The 22,826-nt window shown below is 48.5% G+C and overlaps 1 protein-coding gene across 1 annotated transcript; it reads right to left on the minus strand.

Moving 5' to 3' along the window:
- Positions 1 to 5,700: 5,700 nt before the first annotated feature.
- IL2RB (interleukin 2 receptor subunit beta) lies at positions 5,701 to 17,054 on the minus strand (the record flags this gene model as incomplete). Its single annotated transcript, XM_082309596.1, has 9 exons — positions 5,701 to 6,579; positions 7,950 to 8,034; positions 9,875 to 9,971; positions 11,800 to 11,971; positions 12,392 to 12,540; positions 13,537 to 13,645; positions 14,817 to 14,922; positions 16,473 to 16,599; positions 16,928 to 17,054. 9 exons carry the CDS (start codon positions 17,052 to 17,054, stop codon positions 5,752 to 5,754), a joined length of 1,800 nt encoding a protein of 599 aa, XP_082165722.1. The 3' UTR covers positions 5,701 to 5,751.
- Positions 17,055 to 22,826: the final 5,772 nt, after the last annotated feature.

The following is a 22,826-nucleotide window of genomic DNA, read 5'->3' on the forward strand; positions in this document are numbered from 1 at the left end:
AATAATGAATTTCTCCAGAGACAAAAGCGTTGTCCTCCTAGGCTGGGAACGGTTTTTAAACTGGTATTTTATTGACCTAGAAATCAATGCAAAAGAAAATCTGTGACCTCAAATGCACACAGAAGTTGCACGCAACAACCCAGCCTGGGAACCTGAAATTGCAATTCGCCTGCTGTGCCATTTTGCTCTCGGTCCCTAAAAGTAAGCAAACCTTGCCATTCCCACCAGACCATGTGTCCCAGGGCTAAGCCCATACTGACTCACTAGCTGAGCTAGTGAGGAGAGAGCACCTGAACAACGTTCAGCCCTCCACCACCCTCTGCTTGTGCCAGGGGACACCTTCTGGCTCCCTTTGCCTCTCATCTACACCAGGCTGCTTCTTTTGCTTCGTCCTGACCAGCGCCTCCTCTGTCAGCCCCAGGCTCTGAGGGTAAGAAATGCCATTGCCCAAGAGAGCCACAATAATCTTGGTTCTCTATCTCACCCGCCTTCCTTCTCCTTTCTTCTGCTATCACCCAGTGCACAGCTGCCCCCAAAGGCTTTCTGTGTTTCTACGGCTGGAGAGGAAAGGGATGCGAAGGCATCTGTGTGGGAGGGCACAGAGGTCTTGGGGAATGCCTGTGCCATGTCTACGTGTCTGTGAGTCACCTTCACACCCAGTGGTGAGTGTGACTGTGCGGGCATGGATGCACAGGAGGGACTTGTTGCCAATGTGGGAAGAGATGGTTGGCCTCGCACCCATTTTGGCCCGCATGGGTACCCTGGAGTGTTCACACAATAGGGGTGAGTGGTCTTCTCAGTCTCCTTGCTTTCCCCCAGTTACTGAGCCCTGAGGCCTCCAGGCTACTTTGCAACACAGAAACATGCTTGCAGGAACGTAAGCACCAGGTAACTCACTCTGAAACATTAAACCCAGCTTGGTGAACATCAGCACTCGGACAAATCAGCCACACATCTGCTTGCTGTAATGCACCCTCCCAGAGCGGCACATGGTACAAACAGGCCCAGCACAAACTGCCTTCCCTTGCTTCCCATGAGCCACCTTTCTGTGCAACCCTTGGGGAGGATCTCCTCCCCAATGAACCAGGTTGGGTGGTCCAGGAGAGCAAGGGCACTTCTCCATTATCACAGCATCCCTTCAGAAACAGCAGGCAGAAGCAAAGAACCGCAGACGGAGTGGTAGGGGGAGGAGGGCAGGAAGCAGCAGTAAAAGAGCCTCTTTGTTAGAAGATTTGATGGCAGGCACCGGGGTTTCCCCCAGAGCTGCAGACCTACCTTTGAAACCTGCTGCTGCCTGTGAGGCCTGGCCCACACCCCCCAGGCAAGCCAGCTCACACATGCACGGAGGAGGGGAGAGAGGAGGACATCTGTTTACCCAAGCTCAAGGTCTCCTCAGCGATCAATAACCTGATGCCATGTCCCTTCAGCTTGGCCTTTGTCCTGCACCGTCCTGCCGCAACGGGTCAGCACACCCCGTGCAATGGCTTTTTTCTTTTCTGAAATGGAGGTTTCGGAGGCTTGCAGGGGGAGAAGATCCACAAGGGGAGCCTGGGAAAAGACAGGGCAGGAACACCTCCAGCTGTGCAGAGAACAAAACAGGAGGCTGGTGCAGATAGCTTACGTTGTCCTCCTCGAGGGACAAGAAGTTGCTGAGCAACTGATGTATTTCTTAGCTACCCTCCTTGGTCCCATTGGAGGGAGAGGCAAAACGCAGGGTGTGTGCTCCCCAGCACAGAGATGGAGCAGACGCTGGCTGGCAGGTGTAGATCACTTGAAGGAGGGGAGATGGCAGTAGACAGCGGGTCCAGTTACCACAGTGGTCATGCAGATGAAAGCAAAGCACAGCGTCTCTCAGTCCCCACCCGCAAGACTCCCTCTGGTCTTCTTGTGCTTCTTGCTGCCCAGTCTCCTGATGCTGGGCTCCCTGCACTCCGTTGCACCACAACTCACTCCTCCCTGCAGCATCTGTTTTTCTTCTAGCCCCAGGTCCTCCTCACCTACCTTTCCTGCACCACCTTCTGCTTACAGCCCCGCAGCTCTGTACGTGCCTCTTTTTGTTTTTCACAAAAAGCAACCACGCTCCAGCTAGAGCAGAGTAAATAGAGTTATTCTGTCAATAAAGGGGGGGGGGGGGGGTGCACACACACGGGACGGGGGGACATGGATGACTCTTGACCGGGGGCTGAGCTCCAGCCAGTGGCATTGACCTGGGACTGAGCTCATGTGGGCCAGGGCTCATTTGGGCTCATTTTTGCAGCTGGGCAGGGATAGCTGTTTTCAGCTCTGCTGCTGATTCATGTTTAGTCTGGAACTGCATGAAGACCAAAAGCCATTGCTGTAGTTGCCTCATGGTGGATTCTAGTAGATAAATGTTATATGTGGATGAAAAGCTGCAGTGTTTGACTGGGAATGTGTCAGTGTGGTTATCCCAACTGACTCATTGCTGTACATATGGGAAACTGAGGCATGCAATGACAACAAGAAATGCCTTCAGAACTGCTTGAGAGATTGAAGAGACCAGATTTCATTTTTAAAAGTTACTTTCAGCCAAAATTTCCCCAGATAACCGGGGTATAGCTGCATCTTTAGACATACATGTATACGCATATGGCTTTCCCAAGCTTACGCTATGAGGTCTTGCCACAATGGGTCAGAACCCAGCTGAGGGTATTTTCCCATGCTGGAGACCTTATTTTTTGTATCCATCTTTCCTGGAAAGAAGCATCCTCCTTCTCTGGTGTTTTCAGCAGAACAAAAAATATAGCATCTCAATCTGATCTATCTAAGCAAGCATACCACATCTATCACCACAGGCTTTTGAATCAACCAAGGACCCAAAACCTTGATCAGATTTGACTTCAGAGGAATTCCTTTGCTGCAAGTACCCTTTACTTTCCACTTCTCCACAGTAAAAAAAAAAAGGAAGGGATGTGGGAGGAGGCTGACAGTGATATTGCCTATTTACAAACAAGGTATCTTGGAAAGAGGGAGATCAGAGATGTGACAGCTATCTTTGCTGTCTCCGGGCTTAAGAAAAAGAGAGGACTTGTGTCTGTGGCTGTTAGCTCAATATTTTCCACACAGTGCTAGCGTTCAGCTTTGGTTTGCCTCTAGTACTGATGGACACCGTTGCAGCATCTTTCTGTGGTTTTGCGAATCACACGCTGTGCGTTCGCATCAGCTTGCAAGGGGACTGCTCCCCATGTGACATTTCCAAAGAGGTCTTGGGGACCCAGTGGAGAAAGGGCCCCGCATCACTGAAAGTGTTATGCCTTTGGTATTCACAACCTGGGTTACTCACATATGAGACCACATGATCTTGTCTTCCTGGAAGAAAAGTCCGGTTATCACCAGATCTGATGTTGAGCACTTCCTGCCGCAGTGTGTCACACATTCACACCCAGCGAGGCTGTGAATGCAGCGCTAACAGCTTGCCAGCTCGAAAGCTGTCAGCATTTTCACATGGGGGGGGGGGGGGGGGAATTACTGAGCCAGCAGGATGGTCCTCAGGGGCTTGCAGCAGGATCACCTCCAACTCCACTTTCTGTTTTAGGTGGCTGAGTCCCTTGGGGAAGGGAGTAGAAAGGAGGGCTAAAGGTATATTGGTCTGAGCAAAGCTTTGCCTAGTCCGCTCTTTAGAAAAGATGTTAATCCTTTCCCCCCACCCCGAAGGACAGAAAACCACTGTAGATTTCTTAATATTTCTTTTATTTAAAAAGAGGCAAAGTTTGTCTTTTGTACTTATCTTAGCAGCAAGAATAATTGAGAAGCTTATGAAGATCTACACTGGGACAGGATTACCATCAGTACAACTAGGATCCTTGGCCCATGTAAGATAGCAAACTGCCCAGCAGGTGCAAGAGATTCAGTGTCTCTTTTTGAAGTCCATCTGGGAAGATTCTCGAAGTACACCAAACAGCTGGGCAAGCCTTGTGCTTCCTTTTCTGGGAAGCTGTGGGGTCGTCTTCACCTGCTGTCTCGTGGAGACAAGGGAGCAGTCAGCGTCTCGATGCAGGTGGTGAAGAAGCTGATGAGAGGAGAGATATAGCTCCCTCAGCTTCTCAGCTGCAGGCAGGCTCAACTCCTTTGAGCAGCTCTTTTGAGGTGAAATCCAAGCCAGTGGGTGACCCCGTGGCTGGGACTCATAATGACATTCAGGCTGCACAATGCAAGGTCAGGTAACAGTGTGGGACCGGGACAAAGGGGAAGCTCGACGCTTGTACAGACAGACGTAGGGAAGAATTCGTACTGCGTGATACTCACAGGGGTGACAGAAGTACCAAGTTTGATATCCTTGTCATTTTTGATATAAAAACTCTTAGAAGAAAGATCTTTAGCACAGGGACGGTATTTTCCCACTGCTGAATAGTCCAGAAATATGGCAAGAAATTGAACGGACAGTACAGATTTTGAATGCAGGGACGGATGTAACCAGAACAGCTTGTCTTCCTTTGCCTTTGCTATCTCCATTCTTTGTGAGTGGATTGAGGTTTTCTTTTCAGCAAAGGTGCTGATTCGTGGGTTAGTTTTCTGGGCTCATTCACCACATCTTTGCCGATAATTAGGCAATGGTTTCCCTTGAGCAATGGAAGGAATGGGCAGCACCGTTGAGATGTTTTCCACTAATACAGGATGTGGGATGAACTATTCTGCAATCAGCTTATCATAGTCAAATAACTGTATTTTGCCAGCAGGGCAGAGACGCTTTCGATTTCATGAAAAATATTGCAGCAAGAATGGGAAATTGTGTGCGTTCTTTTTACTGCCATCATCAGACCCGGGGGAAAGAAGGGGGGGGGAGGGGATTTCCCCAGTATTTTTAATCCAGTAATGGGGATTTCTTTTGCACTGCACTGCTTAGACAGCTAACACAGTTGTGCTCTGAGCTGACCTTAGATACTCGAGTCTAAAGCTGGACCAAGTAGATCAGAATATAATCTGATTAAAACCTGAAGTGGGGACATCACATTAAAAATTACACCCTTGGTCAGTCAGGAGGAGTTGTCTTCATCCATTTCATCATCGGCCCCAGCACTGACTGGCAACGCTACTGTCCATTGTACAAAATCTCATATCCGCCTCTTCAGGCATTTCTCCCTCCCGTTAGAGGTTTTTAGGCTGGGATAAGGCAAATGGATCATGTGCCCACTCAGCCTCAAAGCTGAGTGCTATTTTACACCAAGATGCAGAGCATGGAAGTGCTGGCACAGCCTCCTACTGGAAGCTAGGAAGGAAGAAACAAGCTGGTGAGGTTCGGGATGGCACTTGATCAGTGGGACAAGGGGTTTCTATGCCATCAGATCCAGTAACAGCAGAGAAACAGGCTCAGTTATGAAGATGTGTCCTTGTTGGCCTGTATGCCTAAAAATCAGGCTTCTATGTCTCCATTAGCTGTGTAGCCACTGTACAGCTTTAATGTGCCTTTATCATTCTCCATGTGCTGCTTTGCTGTCCACTAGCCCACTTCTCCATGCAAAATGTCCTCTCATTTTCAGTGGTCTGTTTCAGAAACGCTTTACCTTGGGAACTAGTGCTACCCATGTAGCCATCCATGAATTTATACCTTGTCCATCCTATCCCTTTTCTGGTTTTGCAGCCCTCTAGAATAACTCTGTTCTCCAGCCTCATTAAAGAACAGTCCTAATGGGTCTGATGCTGAAGTCATGTTCATGTCCTGAATAGAAAAACTGTCCATCTAGCCTTCCCTGCAGAGAAGGCCTTTCCCACCTGTAGGTTTCCTCCAGGCAGATCCTAGAAAGAGCAATGGCTGTACTGGCTTTGGAGGTCCCTCAGAGAAAGGTAGGCACCAGTGTTTGGGACCTGACTGGAGAAGGCCGTTCTGCACGGATCTTCATCCTGGGTTTGCCTTAGAGGTGGAGTCTGAGAGAAAGAAGAGGTAGCATGTGCTGCTGGTGTACAAGGGTCAATCGGAGGGCCTGCCTTCCCACTCCCCTCCGTTACATCAGTAGTATCGCTGTCATGCAGGTCCGGTGGGTCAGGAAAGTCAGTGTCCAGCTGGCACAGGGCCTCAGCAGGTTGTAAAGCTGCTTTGTCCATCACCGTCTCATCCTGTTTCAGAACAGGTGTTGGTGAGGTGCCTTCACTTGACCGGAGAGCCCCAGAAATAGCCATGGCTGGCTGGGCTTCACCTTCTGTCTCTTCCACAAAGGAGCTGTTTTGGAAGCCCCGGGTCACTTTGATACAGTGAAGGAAGTTGTGGGACAACATGGGCATGTCCTCTGTCAGTGTGCAGAGGCCTGGGGAGGGGAGAGCATGGTAAGACTCGCCATCCTCGCTGCCACTGCCTTCCTGGGTGAAAGGCTCATAGGTGAAGTAGACCTGACAGGGCTCAATCTCAAAGGAGTTGGAAAGGTGGAAGAAGAAGTAGCCTTGGTTGGTGAAGCAGCTGGATACAGAGTTCCCGCTGGTTTCTAAGGGAGGATCAGGAGTCAGGGTTCCCTTGGAAAGTAGAAACTGGGATTCCTGGTCATTCTTCTGCATCACCTCGAGCATAGAGATCTCCGGGGTTGTGCTGTTCACACAGTAGGAAGATGTGGAGAATGGGGAGGAGAGCCATTTCTGATGGGGAAGAAACACAGGAGAGAGACTGTTATGCCCGAATATAACACTCAGTGAGGAACCAAAGGTTTCTTCTCCAGAGTGCCCTCAGCAATCAAATGACCTTTTCTCTATCCAAGCAAGAGTTGCCAGAGGTGGTGGGGAGGGAAATTTACATTCTCATCTGCAGGATTTTCAGAGAGAGTATATTTTTCTGTCACTTTGAAATCAAGAGCAGATCTTTCAAGCCTATGTTTTGAGATTTCTGGAGCGGGGGAATGGAGGATGGAGGATTGAAATGAAAGGAAGAAAAAAAATTACAAGACTATAAGATGAAGTGAAGGTGGAAACATGAAAAGCAGTACTGGGATGCATCTCATGCAATCTATTCCTAGGTGCTGAACCAGTTTCTGATAAATCTACATGGCCCTATGCAGATTTCTTGTCTAAAGCACTCTTCCAGGCCTCTTATGCCTAGATTTCCACACTCACTATGAGTGACATCCTGCACTGCATCATTATCCTTAAGAATAAACCAGTTTTGATAAAATCCAACTTCATTGTGTTTATGGCCAGTAAAGCCAATTTTTCTGGTTCTTTCTGCACTGAGAAAGTGCACTTTCAGTGCCTGCTGCACACCCCCGCCCCTCGACTCCACACTCTTCCCCTGTAGTTTAAGCTTTCTAAAGCTTTTTGCACTTAGGCTTTTCCAAAGCTTTGCTGTCCTCTGGACCCTCTGCAGTTTGTTTCCACCCTTCTTAAAGCGAGATGCCCCTTGGGATCACCTCCCACGTCTTGCATCTGACATTCCCTGTAATACTGTACAGGATGGTAATTGCCTCCTTGCAGCTGCCCATACTCACAGAAAGATTAGGGGAAGGAAGAAAGTGGGGGTGGAGAAAGAAGGGAAAGAGACAACAAGAATGCAGAAGACAGCTAAGTGCCATCCAGCGAGATGGCTATTCACATTAAGAGCAGAGGAAAGGCTCACAGCCAGGAGGAGGGGATCACAGCAGGAAATCTGGGGAAGAGCTAGGCAGCCTAGGGCAGGCAGGGAGGGACCAAAGTAGGGTGCAAGGTGATCTGAGAGCCAAGTTCCCCCCCGCAGGTCCCTTGTTTTCTCTCAGGCTCCCCTGAGCAGGCTGCTGAGGTTTGCGTGGTTTGCCGTTTCTCGGTTCTGTAATTAGACATGCCTCAGCCAAGTGTCAGGTTTTAGAAAGTCAGAAAATAAAACTCGAGGGGAGAACCCAGCAGCTGGTGCTACAGGCCCATATGTCATGTGTGCACATGTAGATCCAATAACCGGGTGTCTGTCCTGGGCATGTGCAGCTGGACCCTCCTTTCCCTCATTTCTCCCTCATAACCACTTGGTTCCATCCCCAATCCCATACCTGAATGTCACCTCCATGAACTGAAACGAGTGGGGGAAAGAACTTCTCGGGGTCGGGGATGTGAATCTTCAGGATCTTCTTAAACCTTGAGAAAAGAAAATGAGAAGGAATGAAGCAGGGCCTGATCCTGACCAATCTGGCACTGTGGTGGAGGTAGGAGGGAGCATGGCAGCTCATGGGTACTACCCTGGTGTGGGGGAGAGGTGAAGTAAGAACAAGCCTAAGGGCTCGCTGGAGTGCTCTGGAGTGGCCTGGAATGCAGTAGCTGAAGGATGAGAGAGATTGAGATGAGGCAGCTAAACCTGGCATTGGAAAATACACTCCCCTCAGCCTTTTCCTGGGGAAGCACAACAAACAAACAGTTCACTGGTTTCTTTGGTTTCTTTCACTGGTGGCCTTGGCTGGTCACCTTAACCTCTCCATCTGCCCTGATGACAAGCTATGAAGGTCTCCCTTGCTTCCAAGGTCTTGCTGCTGTAAGTTGCGCCCTCTTTGCTTTGCTGTCACCACAATGACTCAGAGGACCGCATGGTCTGAACCGGACCACCGCTAGCAAAGCCGTACTGCAACTGTCCGTCTTGTTAGCAGAACACTGCATGGTATAGCTAGGACACACTGGCTGTGCAAGCCATCTGAGCATGCCTTGTGTCCACTCAGTGGCCTCCACTTTACTGGAACCAGTGTGTTGTCACCCTGAAGCAGCATGAAATGATGTAATCTGCTCCTCAGTCCCTCAGAGATGTCGGCTAATCCTGTCAGCTCTTTGCTGAAGCTTTGCTGTGGGATGCTCTGAGGAAAGACCATCCTGACCTCTGGAGGCAATCAGTGTACTCTCTGAAGCATCAGAATTTGCTAGTTCTTGCATATAAACTACCTTACATCACTGCAGATGCTATTTTTATTCATGCGTGTCTAATCCTTCCTTGGATCTTACCTCAGCATTATCCTCTATCCAATTCTCCCAGGTTAATTATACTCTGTGGAGAAAGGAGGCCTTTTTATCTCTCTCTGTGCCATATAGCTAACACTTCCTCACCTTTGTGTTATGACTCAAGGTAAAACACAGTGACCAGTGACTTTCTCAGTATCCATCTTCCTTCAATATGCTTCTCCTTCTTTCCTTACAGAGAAGACAACCCAGCCTCTGCTACCTCATCCTTGAGAACATTTCTCCCTGCTCCCTGCCATGAACATCAGCACCCTGATTCTCTGTCCCTGTCCTGAGATGAGAAAATGTGAGGCCATTTCTAACCTCACCATGTTGACAGGTCACTCTCTGTATTATTGCACGGGGTAACCTTGTGAGAGACTTTCAGTCCTGAATAAAAGCAGTGTCTGGGTAGAAATGCTGGCAAAGAGATCTTTGAAGCACCATGTAGATGTTTACCAGCATGTGATGAGACACTTCAGGACCAGGGAGAGGAAGAATTGTACTCCTTACTCAGAAGTTTTGCCTACAGACCAAATGTCATTACATCCTGCCTGAGCTCTTGCTGACGTGTTTAAGTGAGAAGGTAGCAGTACCTCGGCTTGCTTGGTCCTCTGTACTGAGGGAGTGCTCAACCCACTGACCTGCTTTTTAAGAGGCAATTCTGGTCCGTACCTGCCAGGGAACAGCACTCTAACCCATGGGCAACAGAAGCGCTGAGGCAGCTGCTTTTGATTCAGCTAGGGCATGGTACCAGGTCACAGAAGCATGGCACAATATGATGATGGTGGTGAAACCACATCATCTTGGGTGGTGATATAGCTCCCCAGACAAATGTTAGCCTCAAAAGGCTGGGCTATAAACCATATTTTTAAGTCACTCTCTATACTGAGTAATGCCAAGGGAAAAATAACTCTGGTTTTGAGAAGACACACAAGATATAGGAGAGGAACAGGAGAGGAATATAGAGAGAGAGGAAAACTTGATTCTCATTTACCATTTCAAGGTCCGTAAGTTAATAAGGAAGGCAGTCCCAATGATGACGAAGATGCAAGTGCTCACTATAAGAGCTGGCAAGACCGGCCGGGATGTTTCTGCAAGATGAGAGAGAATGAGGGAGTTGCTGTGAAAATTTAACCAGGATTCTGGAGGTAGGAGCTGCATCCTTTCCATGTCTGTTCAAGCTGATCAAAATGGGCCTTTATTATAATTTTATATAGTATTATATATTATTTTATATAATATTACATAAAATTATAATACACAGGTCAGATAAATGAGTTCTGCTGTGTTGTGTAGGATGCCTTTCAGCTGAGATGGGTTTCAGAGTCTACTTGGCACAGCTTAATAGATAATTTGTGCTGAACAGCTTGAACTCCCTGTTCGTAACAGCACCAGAGCTAGGGGTTGCCACAGACGAGGTGCCACAGCCTACTGGTTGAAGTGTCCATCAACCTGTCTGTTTTGTTGCAAAGGAAAGCAGGGAGTCCTAAAATCAACATAAGTGGGGTTGGGCACTTGAAACACCATTACAAGTCAGTGGGGGAGATGATAGAGTCATGGGGTTCAGGGGGTCTTTGAGAAGGCAGGAGGACCAAGGATGGAGAAGGTTAGAGGTCAAGGCCTCTTTGGAGAGGTGTAGGAAAGCCTTAGGAGGCTAGGAAGGTTACAGCTTTCCACCACATGATGATTTTGGTACTTAGATTGTAGGGTTAGGAGAAAGAGACTGAGTTCCCACATTGCCAGTGCTGCCAGCACTCCTCAGGCTTGTCTGGCATTATCTCAAACTTTTCTTAATCTGTCTCTTTCACACACATCTCCCCAGTGTACTTTCGCTTGGTCTTGCTATTCTGGTGCCTGTCTTCTCTGCCTGCCACCCACATATCCCTCCATTCCTACGACCCCTTGGTCTGGGCCTGCAGAGCTCCTCTGGAGCAGTTGTGAGGGACCAGAGAAAAATAAAAAAAGGAGGAGACATTTTTAGGACATTCTTTCTTTGCCTGTCCTTGAGATGCTACTCAGATCACTTTGTCTCCTCTGCCTCTGGTACCCTGGTTATCTTTGGGTCTTGGTTGCTATGACAACTGGTTGCGGCTGTATCCTATTCATTGACATCACACACTGTCAAAATTTGATCGCCACAGCAACACAGTGCCCTTTCTAAACATAGCTCCTCTGTTTATACCAGCACCAGGCACAACAGGGAGGGGCTGAGCAGGGGCAGAGTGGGGGCGACATGAGAAGGAATAACCTCTATCTGCTTATTTTTCAGAAAAGAAATTACAGAGGCCACAGCCAATGACATCGAAGAGACTTGCTCAGGGCACTATCTTTCAAGGCTGGAGGTGTCCTCCGTGCTGTGGTTCATGGTAATGATGACTGACGCAAGTCTCAGCAGACCTTTTTGGAAGGGACTTACATGCATGTAAGTCTCATTCTCCACGAGACTTTGCTTCTTAGGCTCAGGTCTCCTTTGGTTCAAGAGCTGAGGGCTCTGTTTCACTGCACTTCACTGATCAATGGCTCCAACTGGGCCATTTTAGAAAGCTGGATTTATGTTCCTAGGTCACAGGAGCACCGGGGAAAATGCCAGTCCTGGCTACTGCTTCTGCAGGTCAGACATCTGGCCTTACTGTTCTGGGGAAACAGTCCATGATTTACATCTTGTGGATTTTGCCTGGCTTCTGGAAGTCAGAGGGGCTCTTTTGGGATCAGGGGGTCTTTGACCTTAAGCCTTGTTGAGCCAGCCTGACCTAACAAATTAGGAGAGACAGATTGTTTCTGACCTTTCTATTGCTCTTTGATTAACACAATCCTTCCTATCCATCTTCCTCCAGCTTCTCAGCCTTCTTGGCCCTTCTAATTTGTTTTCCCTGAATTCCCTTTTTCCCCTCCAAGTCAGACTGCCTGACTGATCCTTACGGTCAGCATGTGTCCTCCACAGTATCGTCTCGCTCCAGTCGCTCCACACGCCTTTGTAGGTACTTGAAGCCCTTGGCCTTGCACGTACAGCTGCCTCATATTTCAAGTCGGGGGAGAGGCTCTCAAACACCAACCACATCTGGTCCTGCACAATGGTGAAGTTCCTGGCCTCCTGGGAGTAGGGCAAAATTAGAGCATCATCAACACCCTGGCTTACAGCCTCACATACCCATCTCTTCCAAGGCCCTCAGAGAGGACCTGTCTCAGATCCCTACACCTTGTGCACTGCTTGTTCACCCTAGAAGACAAGTCTTCTTTGCTTTGCCTTTTTCATCCCTTTCAGGTCTGTCCTGCAGCTACGTGGATTTCTTTGTGACAGCACTAAGTAAAATAGGATTTCCATCTGCCTCCATGTCATCACCAAACACTGGCAGCAGGTGGCACAGATAAAAGGGTGGGAGTTGTCATCCACTCTCCATCTTCACCAAAACTGGTTTTGTCCTGAGGGGAGGCCTAGGAACAAGTCCTGGGTGATGTAAAGAAGACCAGGATTCTTATGGTGACAGGTCCCAGTGCCCCACTCCGTACTCACCTCCCAGGACTGACTCGTGGTTCGGTACCGCACTTGATATTCCCGCTCCCCATCCAAATAGTGAGAGGAAATATTCAGGCTCCACGTTAAGTTGTAGGTGTTTTCAGTTTTGCTAACTAGCTGAAGATTTCCCGGAGGCCTCAGCTTTACTGGAAAGAGAGAAGGAGCAGGGATGATACCTCCGCACTGTCTGTCCACAACAGGGCTCCACCGCAAACCCCATTGCAGCAGGGTTGGTGTCTTGGCTGTGCTCACAGACTCCGGCCAGCCACGGCCATGCGAGATGGTTAGTGAGTTCCCCCTCTCTGTTCCTCCTTCTTCCCCACTGTCACTGAAGGCAAAAGGCCTGTTGTCTCTGGACTACATTAAAGGCAGCTCCTCCCATGAGCCTGTGAGAGTGGCCCCTCTAGTCAGTGCAATCAATCCCACATGGCCATGCATCCTATCTTGTAGGGGTGATCCACAAGCAATTGTACAGGCAGGAACGGAGCATGGTTGGAGTGACAGCTGCTTCCCAGCTGCTCTTTCAGAGAGCTACAGCCACAGAGGATGGAGTTACACAGATGGTCTGCGCTGATCCTTCCCAACCCCTGACTCCAGCCATGCCTTCCTATGCCTTACCTTGCAGCAGCTCTATTGGACCTCTCCTTGAGTCAGGTACACTCACACATCCAGCAAAAAAATGACCCAAGCAGATGTTTTTCTGCTGGATTAGTGAGTTGAATCCTTTCAGCAAAGACTGATGCATGCCAAAGCTGGCTTAAAGGAGGGTGGAAGCACATATCTGGTAAGAGGGGCAGGGGAAGAGCAGCAAGACTTTCCCTCCTTTTTTCAGCATGCATTTCTCAGGAGGTCAGCTGAGCTGTCATTGCCTGTTTGAAGCCAGAACTCCTAGCGCAAAGCACTCTCATTCAACAGTGTCCCAGATACAGGACAGGACAGGCAGTGTCTGGCATGACATTTCACGTTAGAGGTGCAAATGGCAGGAGTCAACCTGGTTCATCTGTGCTAGTTGTAGTAGGGGACCAGGAAAAGAGACAAGTCTAAAATCAGCTATTGGTGTTTCATAGGGGTGGATGGGGAAGAGAAATTAGCTGTCATTTCGTGGGGAAGCTTCAGAGACTTCAAGACAGATGAATACTCACTATTTGCAAGTGGACTGAAATCTTCTATTCGCACAGGTATAGACCTATTCTCTCCAATCTGGCAATGTACAGACATGGTGAGACGATCTGCCGTGGTGAAGCATTGAGTCTACAAGAAAAATTTACCATTAGTGACACTGAAGCCTCATCAATAAGCATTCATATTTCTAAGCATTGCCTATGTATAAGAGGATTAGAAATACTTGACAATAAATATGGATGATATTTGTGGCTGAAAGGCATAAGCCTCAGTGGTCAGTGAGGAACCAAAGATTTATACTTGATGTAGTGGGATTTTTTTTTATCATTGGCGAGTAGGTCACAAAATATTGTGATATGCTGGTTTTCTAGGATTGCTGTATGTGCTGACGAAGCAGGGAAAAAGTTACTTTCTATGTAAGTGACATTTATTGAGAAAATATTTTTACTAAAACATTTTGTGTTCATTGGGAAGATTGAGATGACATCGGTATGAAATACTACTCTTGAAATGCAATGATACTAAAGGGCCACATACATCATACAGTATTAAATAAGCAATAGGGAAATTAGCTTGATTAGAAAGAAAAAATTTTGGAACTGTTTACCAACCCTGCAATTTGTCTTTGCACGTGATGTGCAAATGTAAGAAAGCTTGTCTGCCGTTAGACTTGGTTGTGACTTTATCAATAAGGAGAATTAGCTCATATTTGGGTGGGTTATTTTCTGAAAACACAAGGACTACGGTAATTCTGGATATGACTGAAGGAAGTACGTAGTGAGTCTAAAAAAGACTGATTTAAATAAAGAATAATAGCTAGAGGATTTGCATTACCATTAGCTCCAGTGATGTGTTGCTGTTGCATCTTGCATTTGACACATCTAACCAGGCTTCATACTAGTTAATGATCTGGAAAATGGTACTGACCTCTTCAAGGCAAATGCGGTCAAGAGGTCACCTCAGAGCTGGTGATGATGTCCAGCCCTCCTCAGAGGAAGGGGTTAGGGCCAAACCCAGGTAACTGAGACATGGGACACTGCATGTGATCTGTCTGCCCTGCATGTGTCAGGACAGCATGGCCCAGCTCACGATGAAGCCAGTTCTCCCAGCAAGGGAACCCACAAGGGCGATGCATTATCAACAACACACAACTTCAAGCCCAACCCCAGAACTGGAGTCAGGGATTAGGTTTGGGCTTTTTATACCGCTCCTGTGTGTCACGCTGTTTATACACCCAAAATCTACCTACAAATCCTTTCCACCTTGTCATTAGCCAGGACAACCCAGATGAATTACTCACATTACTGTTTTTGCTGAACGTCTTGATGCATCTCCTCAGTCCCGTCGTATGTTCTGCCTTGGGTAATTCACAGTGCTCCTTGAATTTTTCAGGTAAGGGAAATAACCTGGGTTTTAAGCACGAGAACGTCAGTGACCTGAGGAGGCTGTTTTGTACTTAGTCAAACTTTATATAACACTAAAGGCCTTTCAGAGCATTTTGCATCCTACCATATTTGCTGAACAGGTTACAGCAAGGATGCAATCCCACTTTTTCTCCCCACTGCATCACTCAGACAAATTTTATGTGCTGGCACATGGAGAGTCAATGCATCCCAGTTATTTCAAGCCAAAGATAACAGTAGGTTTCCAGTTTCCAAGTCTTCACAAACCCCTCTTGCTACCTCCTATGCTTCCTATTGATATCAGAGGGCATGCAGAGCCCAAACACACCAGCTGCCCACAACTGCGCCAATGTGGCCCTGGAAGACAGGTGCCTGTTTCAGCCCCTCTAGGGTTTACAGGCCTCCTTCAAGCCACTGACAGTCCTGTAGGATCTCAGATGCTGAGATGTATATCTTCTGAACCAGGCTACATCCCAGTCAGCCAGGACTGTACGTCACACTTGGCAGCACTACGCCATGACCTCTCTTCTGCTCTGACAAGCGTGGCTGGACAACCTAGGCACAGGGGGTGACAGGGTGGGAGAGCATCTGTGGGGTTGCAGCTGAGGGGGTATCAGACTGAGCTGCCTGCTCCAGCTGTAAGGTCAGATCAAGCCTGGGACTTGCTGATGGTGGGGAGAGGTGGTGTCCTAGAGCCCTTGTCAAGCACAGTTCCAAATCCAGCCCAAATTCCAGCCTCAGTCTCTATGATTCACACCCATGGAGCAACATAAATGTTTTGGCTTTCTAAGTCCACGCACCAGGCCCCAGAATGTATTTGCCCATCTCACACCATTGGAGGTGTCTCAATGACAGTCATGAGCAACCCACCCACTGCCAGAATCACACTGAGCCTCTCTCATGACAGGCACCCAGAGAAGCCCTGGGGTAGGCTGATAAGTTGGTAAGTCTCTTGGATGAAGACGTCACACTTGGAGATGATAGAGACCAAGCCAGCCCCCACTGCGGTACTGGCCACACACCTACCCCTCTGCTGGGAGACATGTGGGAGAGGAAAACATCATGAACTGAGAGAGATTAAAGGGTCAGGGGAAACCAGGGGAGCAATATTTTCCTTCATTTGTTGTTACTCAGGGTGCAACATCCCAGCTCATCCTGGCAATGGGCAAACGACCCCTGTATAACTTTAATTCCACCCTCCTCCACCCCCATCTCTGTACATCCTCCTTTTCCATTGAAAATGCCTTTCTAGTCCAGAGGGTGGCTACCAAGGAAGAGGGATTTTTTGGAAAATGAAGCACAGACAGAGCTATGGAGCTGGAAGATGGGCTGTGCTAGACAGTTTGGGACCGTCAGATGACAAACACTGAGCAGTGGCCAGCATCTCAGCCCACATGGGGTTAGAGACAGAGTTCAAGACAAAGCCCCTCAGCTCTGTGACTCCACTACATGTGCCCTGGGGAGGGGGAACCTACATTTTTGTTAAGCGGTAAACTTTTCAGGACACTTTTCATTCAAAGCATTGGCTTTCCTCAGCCTCTCCAGTCACCCACCTGTCACAAAAAGCTAACTTCGATAAAATCTCCAGCTGGCATGGTGCTTCAACCAGATCCCTGCTTGGGTTCCAGTCACAGAAGAGAGCTGCCCGCGAGTCATACCAGCAAGTTAGGCTGGAGGTGCCTGCCAGCAGAGAAGAGACGGACAGCAACGTGACTGAATTATCAATGATGTTTCACATTAACCATCACCCCGGACAATTCTGCCCCATCCCAAACTACAGACTGACTCCTCTGCTGGATAACTGTAAGTAAGAAAGGCAGAGCCACTCACTTCTCTATGTCCTTGGAGGCTGATGTGCTCATAAGAGACCTGTAACTATTGCAGCCTCCTCTGGCTGTATGTTGCAACATGAGCGTGTCACAGCAACACACCATGGCACACACACTCCTCTGGCTGACCCCCCTCCCTGCTCGCCCAGCTGGCAGGGGTGAAGGGAATAATTTCTTACCTTGTGCCGAGTCTGATACCAGCAAGAGAGTCGTGAGGCTGAACAGCCACAGGTGACACAGAAGCAGCAAAGAGGGCTTCATCTGTACTGGTGACACACTGAAAGAGAGAAGACGCCCCCCCAACATAGCTCAGCAATGCAAATTAAGAAGATGCCATCTCACAGGAGGCAATCACCATCCTAGGGCAGGGCTCAAAGTCAGTGCCAATATTCCGGGCACAAAAGCTCATACTCCTTCTACACCAGAGTCTGTGCTTTTACCTCAGCACCTCATTGTTTTCCTGCCTTGGGTGCTTTGCTCAGCACCGAAACCATTCACAGTGCAGCACAGATAGGCTGTTTGCAGGAGTAATGCCTTCTGGAAATGTGTGTGTGAGTGCACAGCAGTCCGTGTGTGTTGTTTCAGGCTGCTTGCTGACTCAGGTAGAGAATGCTGTCTTGGTTGCACACGGCTTGTGCTTTGAAGAGCTTTTTTTGGTAAGCCGTAGGGCTGAAATAACTAGGTGCTTGCTGAGTAAGAGGGGTCTCTGGCTGCAACTGACAAAAGTTAATTGCAGAGCTCATGGCTTAGGAAGTAGATTTTGACTGGCTTGTTTGGGACAGGAGGGCAAATCAGGGAGAAGAAGGAGTTTACCAGGTTCTGGGAAGTCAAGGCTTTACTATATCACAAAATATTACATAGTCACGCAGAGACCATGCACCATCCTCGCCAAGCAGACCTTGCACTGCCCTGGAAGGAGCCATGCTTTTAGGTGTAGCAGAAAATTTGGGCTTTGTAGTTAGGAAACTCTGCAGCACCCCTCATCCACCCATGGCACTCAGGGAGACTTCTTGTCTTAGAAAGTCTGCACAGCTGTGCTCCATATTAGACAGAATGGGCTTACGGGCTTCTCATCCAAGCCTCCCCCTCTCCCCATCCACCTGGACACCCACTCATGGTCTGCTTCTGCCCGCAGGAGAAGGGACTCACCCTCACCTCTCAGCAAGCCTGGAGCACAGCACAGCTGAGCAAAACAAGACAGAGTCCTGCTGGACCCTGCTGGGACTGCCAGGGGAGTGGGAAGAGAGGGTTTATAAAGGGTTGGCATGAGGCACAATATCAATCCCCGTTGTGATAAAAGATTAGGTTCAGAGGAAGAAAAATATGACGACAATGCATAAACAGACAAAGGGGAGAGAAAGAGAGAGAAAGAAAGCAGGCGGCGTGGTTATGAGATATGGGTACGATTTGAGAGGACTGTGGAGAGACAGAGAGATAAATACGTGCTCAGCCCTCCCCAACGGCGAGATTCAGTTTGTCAGACCGAAACTCCTTCCAAGACGCTTTTCAGATCAGCCACCCCCATGTGGGAGAGCCGGTATCGCCCCCTTTACCTTCCAGCGCCAGGCACCCAGTGGTCCAGACGAAGTGAGTCCTCGGGGACCAGGTCGCGGGGTTGGATGGAAGCAGGTGCTGGATGTCAAACAGCGAGGGGAATGGGGAGGGGGGAAATGGAGAGGGATGGAGAGGGATGTCCTAGTTCAGTGCATGTCTGGTCATCAGCCAATGCTGCTGGAGTGAGAGAGGTGCCCTTCTTCTTGTATGTGCGTGGTCTCTCTCAGTCTTCTCCCTCTCACCTTTGCACAGGAAGCTGCCGCTTGCTTGCCTTGTCAGACTGAGACGAGGCCCTGAAGTATCGAAAAGGCTAGCAAGGCCGAGAATAAAAAGCCCCAAACCACGTCCTACTTCCTGCTGGTAAAGCAATAGGTGCAGAAACAAGGGTGGAGGGATCAGGTGTTAGCTTGCAGTGCTCAGATATACTGGGACCAGTTTGTAACTATTGCTGGGAAGCAAAAAAGAGAGAGAGAAGGACCTGTCATCTTGGGATACCAGCAAGAGACCCATAGCTTCCTCTTTCAGACACTCAGACAGACCACTCATATCGTTCTCAGGATCTGCACACGTGTACAGATCACTTTGAAACCAGGGATAGGAGTCATTCTGCAGTAGAAATACCATGGACCACTTCGTGAAAAATAACTCGAATCATTGACCTAAGCAACACCAGAAAAACCAACCTCCCCACCAGTGCCCCAGTTTCAGAGGATCCATCCTGGGTCAGAGCAGGAGTGGAACGAGGGCAGTGCTGAGTGTGAGCAAGCTTGAGGCACAACCCTCATGCTTGCAGATGGTGTGACACCACAGGAACACACATCCCACGGCCTCCCTACCCAGCCAAGCACCGCACTCGCTCCACAGAAGGAAGAATCAGCCCCTCCGAGCTGAGCCTTGCAGCCAGTCCAGACAGGCAACACTGCCCTGCAGTAGCTGCACTGCCTGTTTGGCGCAGCTTGTTCATTCAACAGGCCAGAACAGATTCAAAAAGTATGTCCACCTTCTTCCAAAGCTTAACGTGCCCTCACCTTTGCGAATGGATAACCCCTCTCAGGCCTTGCTGAGCACATTTAGTTTCAGAAAATCCTTTTGCCTCCGGCAAATGTCTTCCCCAGCACACACTGCCCTCACCTCCCAAGTCAAGAGAGATGCCCAAATGCAAATCCACAGCCCAGTGGTTGCCTGGTTCACAGATAGACATGCACATGCATACGTGTCCCTGCACACCTCTCTTTTTTCCATACACAAATACAATTCTCTGAAGTGCAGCACATCACATTTCTGTCTGGTCTGGGCTGCACGAAGATGGCTGCTGGTATGGGGCCAGATGATGAGAATCTCCTTTCATACACACAGTGGTCACCACACTTTGTGCTCCTCACCTTTCTCTTCTAGAGCAGCTCAAGGCCCAAGCTCAGGATTGGCAAGCAGGTTTTGCTGACCAAAACTTGCCAGAGGCTAATCTCAAGGCTCCAGGCAGTTCCTTTTTTAGGGCTCTATAAACCTGGAGGATGGGGCCTCCTTGTACAACAAAGGGATCTTGGTTTCAGGTAGTTCAAAAAGGGTGTGGGAGGAGGATGAGTTTTTAGTCACAGGCAGTCCAGCCCAGAGACTGGATCTCAGAAGATATCAGACCTCAAAAAAAACCCAGTGTTGAAGCAAAACAGTGATTTGAAGTCATGGGCAGAGCCATTTTGAAGGAGGCTGCAGTAGCGGATCCTCACGGCCATTTCTGGGAGAGCACTGCAGTTAATCCAGCATCAAGCACTCACTTAGCCAGCAGTGCAGCACCTCATTCTCACCACACATGACAAGGACCAGCAGTCTGAGAGGTGCCATTTGGATGCTCTTGCTAGTCATCTGAAGACTCCTGTTATGGCCATCCTTTGTGAGGGCAGCTGGGGAATCTGACCAGCCAGCCTCTGTTGAAGAGGAGCAGGGGAGAGGATGGGCTGCATGCTCTCCTGCTCTGGTAATCACTGACTGTGGTAGTTGCACCTGAGAGGCTCCCACCAGGGTGGAGCTGTCATCAGGGCACAGCCCGGCCTTTCCCAGGAGCTTTTAAAATGAATGCAGCTTACTCTGGAGGAGAAGACCTCGGCTGAAGCAATGAAGTGCTCTGAGTAATTTCTTGGTATCACCAGCTCTGCAGCCACAATGGAGTATTCACGTGAACCATCATTTTCCCCATCTGTCCTTCAGACTGAGAAATCTGCGCCTTCCTTCAGACCAGAGATCACTTTGGGAAAGCAAGAGCACGAAGCCCCCATTTTTTATTGTTCAGCTTATCAAGGACCCCCCCCGCCCCGATTCCCTTTTTTTTTTTCATTTTTTCATTTTTTTTAATGTGTAAGAATTGGATGAGGTTGTTTGTGCACTGTGGTATCTGAAACAGTGGAAGAGGCAAACTTAACATGTAGTTAGTCCCTAGAGAAGATGAGCGGCTGCCACAGCAGTTCCACAAGGATTTATCTGGTCAGCGAATTCACCAGAGACTGTTTTTTCGAGATCTGGGTCTCTACAATAGATTCTCATGAAGATTTTTTGATATCTAGTAAGGACTGATGTCACATTGAAGACTTTCCCAATGAGGGTCCTAACGGAGAGCCAGCTTTCCTCTATCCGCCACCTTTGCTTAACAGTAGTAAGGGATATACATCTTTGTCAAGTGTGACTGGAATTGACTGACTTTTCCAAACTTGTGGAGAGAAGAGGAATGGTCCAACAGATCAGCTAACAGACAGCCAAACACCAATGCATGGAGACACAGACTGCCTCAGCATATTTAATTTCCATTAGAAACACAGTTTAAAATGTACTAAAGCAACGACTGTGTGGTGTAAGTAAGAAAGGGTTTCCTACACAGGCATGATACCATGATTGTGTCCAGACCTCATCTGATATGGATAAATACACTTGCTGTCAACACAATTTTCAAACTGGATTGCCCAGGATGTTGTGCTACTGAGAATTTGGCACTTTTTATCTCCTTTATACCGACATTGTTAGGAATGGTGCCATTTGTAATGTGAGAAGCCAAACAAAACCACATTGTCAGCAACACATGCGAGGTGTTCTTGTGATTACCTTCCTGTCCCCATAATGGTGACTGAGACGGGTGAACTCATCAGCGTTGTTGTTCAGTGTTAAAGCAGCAGGTAAAAGTGTGGTGTTGGGGGTTTGTTTAAAGGCGTCGTTTGGGCCAGATCGGTGTTTCAGGGGCAATGTAAGTTTTAAAAATCCTCAAGGCTTACGCACAGGCCCATCTTTTTCCTCTCGCTCTGTTTTCATTAGAAAAGAGCAGTGCTGCTGAAACTTCTCATTTTCAGTTGCGTGTCCACTGACAGTCTCCGCAGAATGGCAGAGGTGAACAGGAGAACAGAGAGCACGAAGAAGTGTGAAGCGCAAAAGTATTGCATGGTGTCAAATTATCCCACAATTCATCAGGTCATTAGCTGTTATTAGGCTAGGCACATCCCTTCCCTTTGCTGGCTTTCAGCTGTGTCTGAAGTCCCAGGCTAACTGGGATGCCTTGCCTGTGGTTTACAAACCACCCAGCTCAGCAGGGGTGAGCTCAGTGGAGGGCTCAGTAGATCCATCTTGATGTCCTGTACCCATGGTGCTCTGGAATGGAGCAGTGGGAAGTGTGCAGAGCCAGCAGGAGGTAAGGGGATGAGGGCAGAGATGCCCCGATGGCCACCAAAGTTCGCTTCCTGACAGGATACACCGTGAATATCTCTAGATGCTCTGTAGGTTATTTTTGGTACTTTCCAAATAATGTTGTTTTAACTATAACCTTTACATTGAATTTCCTGCCATTCGTATACGTGCGCTTCTCAAAATGTTGTTCTACATCTGCCGTTATTTTCCCCTTAAATTGTGGTTCTACTCCGAAAAAAGTCTGCAAAAATGGCCCCACGGGGAACCACTGTTTAGTGTATCAGTGAGCTCTTTATTGAATTTGTTCACATTACCAGCATAAAAGAGGCTTTTCTTTGTATCAAAATGGCAACCTTGGGCCGACATTAAAGATTCAATCTGGGTTTTTTCCTCCTTCTCCATCGTCCCTAGGGATATTGCCATTATAGGCTAAATGCTGCCCTCAGGTTAATCTCCATCACCGTGTTTAAGTGGAGGGGCATTTAAGCAATGGAGTTTAAGTTCTGGGATCAGGTACCACAACGGGGTAACGATGCTGCGCAGCAAGCATTAAGCTCACCTATACAGCAGATGATATTCCTGCGTTTCTTCCCTTTCAACTTCTGTTTCACAGAGAGTGTCCTGATAGATCAGCCTGATAAAAGCAAAAGACATCAAATATACACAGAAATACACAAAATGTTCAGAAGTAGGGATTCCCTAGCCCTGCAGGCTGTGGCAGAACAGGGATAAAAGTGGTAGGAAGCTGAGGCATTTGCAGGCACTCTCTCCCGCGGCAAGTCTGGGGCCACAGGTGGGAGGGGATGGAGGAGGTGTTCGCTTTCACTCCCTGGCAGTGATGGTCACAGGCCCAGAGAAGTGGGG

This window comes from Platalea leucorodia, assembly GCF_965183815.1.
Source record: "Platalea leucorodia genome assembly, chromosome: 4".
NCBI lineage: Eukaryota > Metazoa > Chordata > Aves > Pelecaniformes > Threskiornithidae > Platalea > Platalea leucorodia.